The sequence below is a fragment of the Fundulus heteroclitus genome, chromosome 3 (genome assembly GCF_011125445.2).
Source record: "Fundulus heteroclitus isolate FHET01 chromosome 3, MU-UCD_Fhet_4.1, whole genome shotgun sequence".
NCBI classification, from domain to species: Eukaryota; Metazoa; Chordata; class Actinopteri; order Cyprinodontiformes; family Fundulidae; genus Fundulus; species Fundulus heteroclitus.
Window position 1 is genome coordinate 44,216,471 of NC_046363.1, and position 12,344 is coordinate 44,228,814.

The 12,344-nt window shown below is 36.6% G+C and overlaps 1 protein-coding gene across 1 annotated transcript; it reads right to left on the reverse strand.

Moving 5' to 3' along the window:
* Nucleotides 1-3,865: 3,865 nt before the first annotated feature.
* LOC105939771 lies at nt 3,866-8,748 on the reverse strand. The gene is made up of 5 exons (XM_036128516.1): nt 8,667-8,748; nt 8,083-8,142; nt 5,053-5,106; nt 4,629-4,727; nt 3,866-4,074 (listed from the first exon to the last, which is right to left on the reverse strand). The coding sequence occupies exons 1-5, from the start codon at nt 8,722-8,724 to the stop codon at nt 3,866-3,868; spliced, it is 480 nt and encodes a 159-aa protein (XP_035984409.1). The 5' UTR covers nt 8,725-8,748.
* Nucleotides 8,749-12,344: the final 3,596 nt, after the last annotated feature.

The following is a 12,344-nucleotide window of genomic DNA, read 5'->3' on the forward strand; positions in this document are numbered from 1 at the left end:
GTAAAAAGACAAATTCCCCTTAATTCTGAAACATTTGTGTCTATATATATCTAAGTCTAGCAGAAAACTAACAAGCTCAGTAGCTAAATCCTTTTGAGGCGCCTTGATATTGGGGCCGGACCACCAACGTTTGTTTAAATAATGAACATCTGAAATGATACTGAGCATGCCCAGTACGCTCTCAGTAGACAGACGTGGGGCACAAATCCTACGGCCCCAAGCTTGGATCGACCAATCAAAATAGTGAAAATGCAGACGTTTGGTTTACGTTCTGCTGGACAGTGTGCGACTGTCTAGGCAAGGCAGATTTATTTGTATATCATATTTCAGTACAAAGACAATGCAAAGTTCTTTAGATGATTAAAACATTGGAAAATTCAAACAGAATAAAAGCAAGTAAAAAAACAATTGGGATACAATGTAGGAATATTTAAACAAAATAAGACATAGGAAAATGGAAACTAAAAGCAAATATTAATCTGGTGTTGGTTGTCCTTGCTAGCTCATTGAAAGATTGATGTGAATCTAAATTAACATTATGAGTGAGCCTTTGTTTTATAATTTTATGTATAAAAATGTAATTACATTTAGCCTATATAAAATGGATTTTCTAGTTTGTCGTTTCTGCTAATTTATCTGTTTAATTTAACATTGATCAAAGTCAGGTTGTATGCATCACAAAAAAAAAAATGTGTTGCTGCTGATTGGTGTTGAGTTTCTGTGCCCCACTTAACTTATCATGCCAGAGATTGTTCCAAACCAGTGGGTCTGGAACAATTGTTTCTTTCACCAGGAAGATCAAGTGAACAACAAGTGAGTTTTGGCCAAGATAGGAAGCTGCAGCACAATAAGGTTTCACAAATACACTCAAAACATCCCATAAGAAACATGAATATGAAACACATTTAAAATACAAAACTAAGAAAATCTTGTAAATTTAATTGAATTATGCTCTAATCTCAATTTAAATTTAGAACAAAAAGACATTAAGTGTCTCAATTTTCAGTTGTTCTGCAACATATTTTATTTACGTACAAAGGCAGTAGTCCTACTGTTGCCCTTTATACTAAAATAAGCCAGTGACTGCTACGTGTTGTGGCCAGAGCTGGCCGTCCCACATGAGGTTTGATTGCTTCACAGTTAGTGATGAACCTGAGAGCTACAGGACAAGCAGTGCCGACCAGAGGATGACAGTGAGAAGAAGCATTCACATAAACGTCTCTAATCCATTACAGTTAAAAATGATTCACCTACAATTGACTTTTTTTAGATTGAAAAATAAAAAAACTCATTATAAAATATTATTTAAAAAAACTTTAGGCTTCACGTCTTCACAAGAACTGCCAACATTTTATTAAGAGAAAAACTGGTTTACATCCATTAATTAAGCTAAATATCTCTCTAAAAAGATCTGCAACCATTCATAGAACATGCTTTCTGTGTAACCCAAACATTGCTGAAATCAATTATTTTGGCCACGGCATTTCTTCACCCTCACAGATAAATCCTATTTTGATCAGAATATCCCTCTGACTTCCAGTTCTCAGTGATATTCCCCTCAGGTATCAGCAGCCCGCCTTCTGTCCAGTACCTGCAAACACAAAATACACAACACAGCTATGTTTACTTATAATTACACACATACTAGTTTAAAATGTGATAACAATAACTGACAGTTTTCAACCTGAAAGAGTACCATAGAACTTTAGATCATTTTTTTTTCTAAACACAGAACAAGCCTCATTGGTCATTGTTTTGAGATGATGTAATGTCTGGATTAGGGTGACCACATCTCAAAAAACCAAATGTGGGACAATAGTTAGTGTTAGCCACTAACTAACACTACAATGATGTTGTACATTTTAATTAAACACAGATCACACGTTACAATGATCAGTCTCTGCTTTGTCTGCTATTGTGCAGCCACAACTCACAATTTCATAAAAAACATTATTTAACATTCTCAGAAGTTTAATATAGCTGTTAAAATTTTAGCCCTGTAACTGACAACCTGTCCAGGATTTACCCTGCATCCTTGCATCTCGTCTATTAGACCCCCTCCTCTGTGTTACGCTGAGCTGCATTTCCACCTTCAGATACGGCTGGAAGTAACACCGGCACGAATACTAAACTTCATAAATTGTTTATCAGAAAAAAACTTAACTAGCTTTTAAAGATGAACACTGTTCTCCAATCAGAGCGCACCATCAAGCAAACAGCCTCCCCTCCTCCCCCATAAATTGCCCTAGCATATCTAACCTGAGGAGGAAGGAGGAACAGCGAGCAGATGGCAACCCAAGATCAGCCTCCCTGTATCGACTCGAACAGGAGACAGTCACCGCTGAAGCCGCAGAGCATGAATATCCCATATTCAACCTCAAACTAACTTCAGTCAGTTTGAGGTTAAGAATTCCTTTACTGTCTGGCAATGGGGAAATTCAGGTGTGGCTAACACATTGTGTCTAACACAGTTACACACAATTATTAGCAATGAGAAAAGAAAAAAAAGAAGATGGAAAATAACAAACTCATCCAATCTAAAGTTATGGGGGCTTTACTGAAGATGGTTTCCTGTGGGGGAATTCAAGTCATATTTAAGAAAAGAAAAAAAGTTCTTTACAGACACAGAAGGTAGCAACTTGTTGAGAAAAACTGTGGTCTGCAGCATTTTTCTATTGCTTGTGTTTTTTATGTCAGCCTCTGTTTTGTGTTTGGAATACCTTATGTGGTGGCAGCGCATTTACCACTTGGCCAGAGTACATAACGACAATAATAATAATAATCATCTGTGCAAGTAGCCTACATGTTATTTAATGGAGGGAGAAGAACTTGGATCATGGAAAGGGGGGCAATAGCCCAAAAAAGGTTGAGAAACACTGACATTGTCTGTCAGATGCTAATGTCTATTTGCATATGCTTTAGCTTCTCAGGGAGTGTTTGTACAATCATGCAAATTGCAGTTTCTTTTACATTTATGTAAATACCTACTGTTTTTTCTTCTTTTTTTAACTTTTCTTATTTCTCTGAATATGCCCTATTATCTGTTAATAATTGCACAATATTTCTCCCCAGTTGATAAGTCTTTCTCTTCTGTTGTACAGCTTAACTTTAAATGCATTTTTTTTATTAATTAATCTTGTGTATAAGTCTGGTGTCTTCTGTCTACTTGTTTTTCCCGCTGTCAAACCCAAATTTCCCATTGTTGGATAATAAAGGTATTTTTTATTTTCATTCCATTCTAAATCTAATTCTGATTCAGGAACTACGATCATCTAATCCTGAACTAATAGTTTAAATTGAGTAGAAGACAAAAACTACTCATCTGGCACTACAAAATTGTTTGTGAGAGTGGTTTCAGGATGTTTGAAATATCTAGAAACCAAACAAAATAAAGAAGTCAAAGGCTTACCCAAAATGTTTTACAGGTTCATAAAGCCAGTATAAATGGCATAATGATGGACTGTTGAAGCATATGTCAGAAACCTTGGTGTGATTTTTGAGGAATTCCTAAAATAAAATAATAGGTCAAAGTATTAAAAGTTGTTTCACATTATTGTCTTTTGGGATATTTTAAAGTTTTAATGTTGCATTTTGAGCTCACCAGTTCTTGCAGATTATCAACAATGACCAGATCAGCAGCCTTGCTGCGGCAGTACTTTTGAGCATTCATTGACCACGTGCAGTAATACTCATGAAACAGGTAACACTTTCCCTGGAATGGGATCCAGTCTTTCTGGCATGGCTGACACTCTGGATTTATGCAAATTGACAACAAAAATCGAACATTAGAGACTTTTCCTGTTTAGTTTGAATAAACCAATGATTTTCTCTTCATATATAAAGGTTGTCACAAAGTGTGATGCTTTTATAGATGCTCACTTTTTTCAGGGCAGAAGTCTTTTACTGGGAAGTTTTCAAAAGCTAGAATGGCTTCCCTCATCCTGTTCAGCTCATCGTTTCGTCTGATTGTTTCCTCAGTCACATTCTCCAACATGATATTTTCCAGGGTTAGGTGCTTTGTCTGGTTTTCCCAGTTTTTCACCTTTTCTTCCTTTTTTACCAGTTCTACACTGACTGTGGACGAAAAGAGAGAACTTTAGACCAATTAACAATGAATCAGAGTTCTATACTTCCAACCAAAAAACAAATCTCCATTCTTCATTTGTTTTTCATCATTGTGGTCATGGCAATTTTCTCTTGGAGGAAGGTTTCTGTAGTATTATGATGAGACATAACCAGTAAAAGATTAACAAACTAAGAATCCGCCACTACAGTGAAATGAAACAAGGAGTTAATTGGGATCAGTATGATAGGAAGTTTGAAGGAATAGATAGTTCTGTAAAAAGGATTTGGTATGGTAAAAATAGGACATAAAAAAGATGTCACTAAGATCTGAAGTAGAGTAAATAAGGTTTAACAATAAGACAAGGACAAAACAAACAGATGAATAAAAAAGGCAGGATGAACATAGTGAAAGGTGAGATGAACGGCAACATGTCACAGGAAGGATGAAGGTCGCTTATCTAATTAGACATTGGCAGATCCCGTCCATAACTCAGGTCCCAGAATCGTCAGAGACATAATATAATAACACAAATTGAAATGACTGAGAAAAACCGTTGACTCACTCCAGCTGATGATAATGATGCTCGCCACCAGGAGGAGACAAAGTATCCCCAAACCCAACAGCATCAGACGGGAAGAAGAAGATTTTGCTTCTTTACCGCCTTGTAGAAAGACAACAGGCTGTCAGAGTTGCTTTAACTTTTAATAATAATAAAAGTTAATAAAGTATTTTAATAAATAAAGTATTTCTAATAAAAATGTACTTGATTTGTCAATTTTGATCCATTAATAAATGTTTAGCGCTTTAAACACAAGAATACAAAACATTAGCAAACATATCAGCTATAAGGTTCTATATTTCTACCCAATATCATGTTTTTTCTGCTTAAATATCGTTGTTAAAGAACAATAAACACCAAATACTAAATTATATCCAAATCCATTTATTTTATAAAGTAGGCATATGAGATGCATTTCATAACTTACTAGGAACATTGATTTCAGGTTCTCTAGGAGATCCATCGGTCTTTAGTTTTTCCTCTAGATGAAAGAGAACAAAAATAAGTTACACCATGACAAATAGTTGGATTGGGCAGTGATTTTCACTTTTGGAACAGTTCTCAAGAGAAACAGCCTGAGGGAAGAAGCTGTCTCTGTGGTGGACGATGTATGAGGTGATGGCTGAGCTGAAGTTAACTAACAGGATCCTGGTGTATGTGTGTCCTCGGTGGTCGAGGTGGTGCAGGATAACGTGTAGCTGGTCTGTTAGCAGGAGAGAACCTCACACAGACAGCTCCAGACTTATCACAACCAAAGGACCTCAACAGCTACAGGCTGATAGCACTAATATCGCATCTGATGAAGACCCTCAAGAAATTTGTCCTCAACCATCTTGGGCCAATCAACAAGTCATCTTTTTTTTTCTCCACATCTCCTATGTTACCAGGAAGCTGTTTTCAGCTTTTGATGCACAAACCTGTGATGAGTGTAAACACTGGGCAGAAAAATGTAAATGGTAAATGGACTGAACTTATATAGCGCTTTTCCAGTCATGCTGACCACCCAAAGCACTGTAGGAGGAGAACTCTTTCGGTAAACAAAACGGTTTGCAGTTTGTAAAAAATGACTCCAGGTGAACGCTACATGCTTTAAGGAAGTAAACGTCAGACGATTTATGCCTCCGCTACATCCATTCTTTTTTGATAACGGACACCTCGTCTGGCATTAATTATACCCTGGTCTGAGTGAATACTCGGTCCTGATTGGCTGCAGGGTGTCCGTTAAAGGACACCTATGAAAAGATTCCGGTCAAATAGCTTGATTGTTCTAAATTATTGTGCTGGCTGAAACGTTAGCTGGTGACGGCAGGACAGTTGATGCTGGTTAGCTTAGCAATGAGTCACACCGAGAGATATTAGTTCTCTCTCTCTCGCTTCTTGTAAAAAAAAAAAAAAAAAAGCGATTTTAATTATCAAAAAACATTAAGTACCAATAATTGATGTAATATTTAAATGTTTTGGAAGTGGTATAAGTGGGATAAGTGGGTTTGTGCCTGCATGTCGGCCATTAATTTTTGATAGTGATCAAATACTGGGGGAGTGGTGGCCTAGTGGTTAGAGCACAGAGGTTCTGAGTTCAACTCCCACAAGCTGCCATTCTGAGTCCCTGAGCAAGACCCTTAACCCCCAATTGCTCCCCAGGCGCTGCACAGTAGCAGCCCACTGCTCCCAAGGGGATGGGTTAAGATGCAGAAGTGAATTTCTCCATTGTGAGATCAATAAAGTTCAATTATTATTATTATACTGGACACCTCGAAGGGCATTATCCCTTATATATTAGGCAGTCATCCTCACTGGCCTGAAACCAATTATCTTGCAAATCCTCTTATTTGCAAGATCTTCCACCAGTGATAATGCCTCCACCGTGCAGCATTGCGCACGAGAATATTTGATTATTTACAGCAATCAAAATGATTGTTGCACACCTTGTCTCAATTTATATGTTAATTTGCCACACTTTGGTGGTCATCAGGAAGAGGAATGTGTTGGTAGAAAACCCCAATAAAATGTTGTGCATACTTTTATTTAAAGGTTTATAATGACATTTTTTTCTGGAAATGTAGGTAAGAAACGCCCAAGGCACTTTTTTTTTTAAAACGTTTTTACATTTTTTTATTTTTTTATTTAGATTTTGAATAACTGCATGCGCAAGGCCATCATACCCGCTCTTTTACTCCTTAGGGAATCGAGTGGAAAAAAATCTTCCAAATCTACTCTGGTCCCATTTCTTTCTATTGAGGCCTTCCACTTCTTTACATAAACTGGTACACGGTTAGCTTCCTGTGACTCTTAGCCATTTTCAAAGTATACGGTGAGCGCTGCGGAGCTACGATGAACGGCTAACGGTGAAGCTAACAGCTAAGCTAACCGCTAAACTGACTGGGTACATAAACACTAGAAGTGCGAATGCGCAGCCAGCAAGAAGAAACTAACAAGGTATGAGCACGCACACTGGTGTTACATGACTACCTTACAATTGTTGACATGTGGGACAACCAATTGGTAAGGTGATCTCCGAGGAACTCAATAGGGGGTATATTTACATTGATGCTTTAAGCTGACATGTGGATGAATGTGCATTGTCGCAATTCAAATAAATAAATAAATAAAAAAGCGCTATTTCCTTTGTTGTTAGCCAACTTGTTAATGTCATTATTTCATTAAAATAGAGTTTTATTTTCCATTTGCGTTGTGACCTGGTTATTGAACACATAGCAGCTGTTCTCTGTTATCTTTTAAATCTTCTTTGGCCTCCCTCCAAATTCCTCAAAACAAACCATGGTTCCTTTACATACATACTCACAATGAATTGTGTTGTCACTGCATTGTTTTAGTGGTTATTGGTTCCATTTTTATTTATATCCTTCCCCCTTTTCTATTTTTTAGTTTTAGTTTTCCTTATTTCTTAGTTTTAGTTTCCTGATTAGCAGACAGAGCCCAAATTTCATTATAATTTCTATATTAATAATTGCCCTTGGCACCTATCAATAGTTTTTCATGGCCATATCAAACCTTTTATTGCACAACATCGAAAAGCTGCCACAATTTTCTTATCTTTTTATATTACAATACAACTTAGAAAGAGTATTTATAATGAGAATTAACATGACACAAAGCTAAATTTAAACACCAAGCTACCCTAAAACTAATCTAAATGTTTTAATACAAAGCAGCACATGAACAAAAGAATAAGCAATACATCAGTTATTGTACATTATTATATAATCTTTAAACACAATCCATGTATTTATTGATTGTGTATTTATTTAGGATATTTGTATTATTTAACTAAACCCTAATATATTCCACAAACTTAGTACAATTCATTATGTTGATATAATTTGGAAAATAAATAATTCATTACCCAACAGATTTCAAATAGTTGGTTACATCCTTATTTTTCACAGGTTTTACAGATTTATGCATGAGATTTTTTTTTGCACCAGGAACTTCTTACCTTTTTGAGGTTTCGGGTAATTTTCATAAATCACTCCTGAAAAAATGTTCACATCTGTCTCTGAAAGTTGGGGTCAGAAAAATTAAAATCACTCTATGGTTTTATACAAACATTGAAAAAAACTCTATATAGAAAGATTATAGACATAATTTAATATTTAAAAACTAGGCATGTATAACAACTAAGTTAAGCTTTGAACACAATAAAAATGCTAAATATCTGAGGTGCTGAGAGTTGATGAGATGTTTGAAGCTTTATCCAGAGTTATTTTAAATTCAGATGGATAAAATAAGGTTTCAATATTCATAAATAAAATCCCTATAAAGTGAAGTAAACGACAAATAGTTTTAATGCAATTTACTTGTGTCTTTTCAAACTGTTTGCAAACGAAATTTCGTTCTGTACGCACTTTGTGCATACAAAATGACAAATAAAGTTGTCTAAGTCTAAGTCTGAATAACCTATAATCAGACTTGTAACTCCTCTTTTTCCTGGAATAAATTGTTTTGTTTAATTTTCCAAAAAAATATTAAAAATTATAAATTTATCAGGTGATAAAGTATAATGTTTTGCAGGAGTCTTACCTTTTCTGAATTTACCCAAATTTCCATAAACGTTGGGGGGGGAAAGTTGCACAGACATGTTTAAATGTTGGAGAACAGGCAACAGAAACTGAAATGGAGGGTTTAAAGCTTCAACTGAACAAAGCCTTTGTGTTTATAGTTTATGCAAAACAGATCAAAGGTTCCTCTTCCTCTTGAAATTGTACAAAAACACATATAGTCCATATTGTTAAATGTCAAAGTGATTAACATAAAAAGCCGAAAAGCAGTCAGTGTTCAGACTTGGAAAATTTGTTGGTCAGTGTGTTGTGCAATTACACAAGTATTTACGTTATTTAATATTTATCAAATAACTCTCTGTAAGGTATTGTCTGGTCAATATCAGGCCAGTTGGCTTTGCTATCAGGACAATAGATGAAAGGATGATTCGAGTACTGCCGTTCTTCTAACAGCAAACTCTGCACACATGAGGAATAAAACAGGGACAACTTCTCTTCAAATTGATTAACATAAATAAATGCACATCCAGAGAACACCACGATATAATGTTTACCTCATTTAACACTATTTTTCAATCATCAAAACCTCTCTACTAGGCCAGTGAAATTTAACTAAAACTACCAAGAAAAATTGAGATTAAAAAAACCTAAGAAACTATACACAAAACACAAAATAACAAAAGGATAAATACAAAAATATAGATGAAAACTATCAATTCAATTACATTTTATTTCTATAGCTCCAATTCACAACACGTGTCATCATCAAGGCTCTTTCCAAAGTCAGCTTCCATCAGATCCTCCAGGTTGGTGAGAAAGTTTCCTCTCTAAGGAAACCCAGCAGGTTGCATCAAGTCTCTCCAAGCAGCATTCACTCCTCCTGAAAGAGCGTAGAGCCACAGTGGACAGTCGTCTGCATTGTTGATGGCTTTGCAGCAATCCCTCAATATCTCAATAGATCTTGAGAAAAAATGCCCGCCAACAGCCATAGCCTGCTAGAGGGCATTACGACCACTTTCCCTCACTCTGCTGAATTTTCCTAATACTCTCCAATTAAACATTATTTTCTATTATTAAAGCTTTTCAGTCATCTGTCCTGGCATTCTTTTAAGAGGTGACACCATCATGGAGGGGTGGGGGGCATCAACTGTGCTACTGCTGCCAACTACTTCATGTTCTCCTATAGACAATGTCCACATGCATTTCTGGTTAATTTCCGCCATACAGCTATAGTAATTTCTAGTTGAGGAAGGTCAGCGTTTATTTACATTGGTTGGTGATGGATCTAAAATGGGTGCATTCTCATTTAGTTCTCATAAAATGTGGTTTATCAAACATCCACCGTGCAACAGTAGTGAACTGGGAAAATAATATGATGAAATGGTCTGTTACAATGAGGAAGAATATTTTCATACTTTGTTGAGTCCGTAGACGGGAACGCTGTGAACAAATTCGGAAGCTTATCAGTACGTACATAGCGACAAAGTCGGATGTGTGCTGATACACAAACACGGGAATGTGGTAAACATTAAGTCGGATGTTCAACCAAGTGTTTGAATGGTTACCGTCATAATGCCTGGGTTGTTACAGAGGATGGAGAGGTGGAGACTGTGGGCTACACCGCTACAGCTCGACCCCGGCTGTAAAGGTGTAAGTTCGCTCACCTTACAATGTAGCTACGTATTTATGTGTTGATTAGTTGTTATTTGTGAGTATTTGTTGAAATTGCTGCAATGTACATGATGTGGTGGTCTATTTATTATATTAGCATGAGTCTCGTATATGTGTCATATGCAATTTACTGGCAATCAACTAGAATCGCCACAGAGTCCACCATGTCACACCAACGCAATTTGAAATCAAAAATAATAATAAAAAATCCCTCTGGCCGTTCATAGATCTATTTCTCCCTATCATTCTAGCTCACACAGAAACATAAGAGAGCACACGCTTAGACAGAGAAGCACGCATACATGCCATGGTGCGCAGGTCCACTAGGACCGCAGGTACTGTAGCCTACTTAATTAATGACTCAGCGATGTCGGACAACAAGGCTGATCATGGCTAACCTGAAAAATAAGTGGCAGGAAGGTGGATGTAATAACCTATTGCTGCAGGGAAGACTCGGGAATTGCATTTGTTTTGCTTGAGGTCGGTAAAGTCTCATGCATATGGAGACGACGTGACTCTTTTGCAATGAACTGTCTGTGAGAGGTTTCTTCTTTTAAGGGGGGGGGGGGTCCTGTCCGCTGTTGCTACATGCATGTTAGGTATGAGGAATTGCTGCAAATGTCAATGACACAATGTGAGCAACTGTGGCTCCACGCTCTTACAGGTTTAGTGAATGAGAATATCTTGTTGATACATCATATGATAAAAAAGTTTCCTCGTTAGCAAGAAGAATATGAATGAATTCCTTCCTAAGCCTCCGAGTGCTGCCAGTCAGTTAAACACACATAAACAACATATGCTTGTATTTTTCTTGTGTATTTCAGTCAGAATAAGAAAATATATGTTTAACCACAACCCATCCAGGAAAAGCATTTATTGGGTCATAGATCTCACACAGAATCAATAACATGAAGTGACTGCAACATTTTTCAGTTTTAGCACACTTATGTTCATTTTAGAACTGTGATTCAGAATAAGCAAACAAATAAGTTTATTTATTCATTAAATATAGCATATACTGTATACACAGTAGAAACAAAGTACACTGCTAGCATGAACATGTCATTTTAAACCACACCACTATATAATGTAATATAAACAATCTAAGAAGTAATCTAATGTGTTATCACACATTCATAAAGCCCATGAGTTATTACTCATTTTGCTTCATGGAGACATATTATTAGTATTATTTACTGTAATTTCAGTTTTGGCCTTTATGTTCTCGCTGGTTTTCCTTCATAGTAGCTACATCTGGCCTGGCGTTCTGTTTAGCTTCAACACCATCCTGGAAGGAGGCATCAGCTGAGCTACTGCTGCCAACCCCTTCAGGGTACAGATGATCCAGCTGGCCCTGTCTTTCAGTGTTTAGCCCTGTTTCTCTCTTAGACGTAGTCATTGACTGAGCTTTTACTGCTCGTTTTGTGTCTCTGCTCTCTTTTTTAAACCTGGAGTCGGTCGTGGCAGCCGGTCGCTCACATTGAGCCTGGTTCTGGTTCTGCTTGAGGTTTTGTTACGGTGCCGGCAAATGAGCAGCGAACAGCTGCACACGCATGAAAAATGCAATTGCCAAAACACACAGATACAAAAAACAAATGCAACAGAAAAAAAAAAAACACTGCAAAACAAAAAGTACCAAAAATAACAGCAAGTTAAAAAAAACTTTAATAAACCACTTTTGCAAAGTAAAATCAACTGCCTGCCTAGCTCTGACTAAAGTACCTTGAGATCTGTGGAATATGTCAACTAAACATATCACAGTCAACTAAAATAAAAACTAGAAAAATAAAGCTGGCTGACAACTCCTCACATCTATCCTTTAAAATGCATCTTTGTGACTCAAAACAGGTCCTGTTTGAAACACACAAATAATTTACGATGTGGCGCCAATCAAATATTTAAAAAATGACACAATGGTAAATTAAAGAAACTTACTGTGATTTTAGACCAAAAAGAGAAGAAAAAATGAAACAGTGGAAGTTCTGGTCGACCCGGACCAAGGAGGAAGAGGGAGCAGTAAATTTTTACT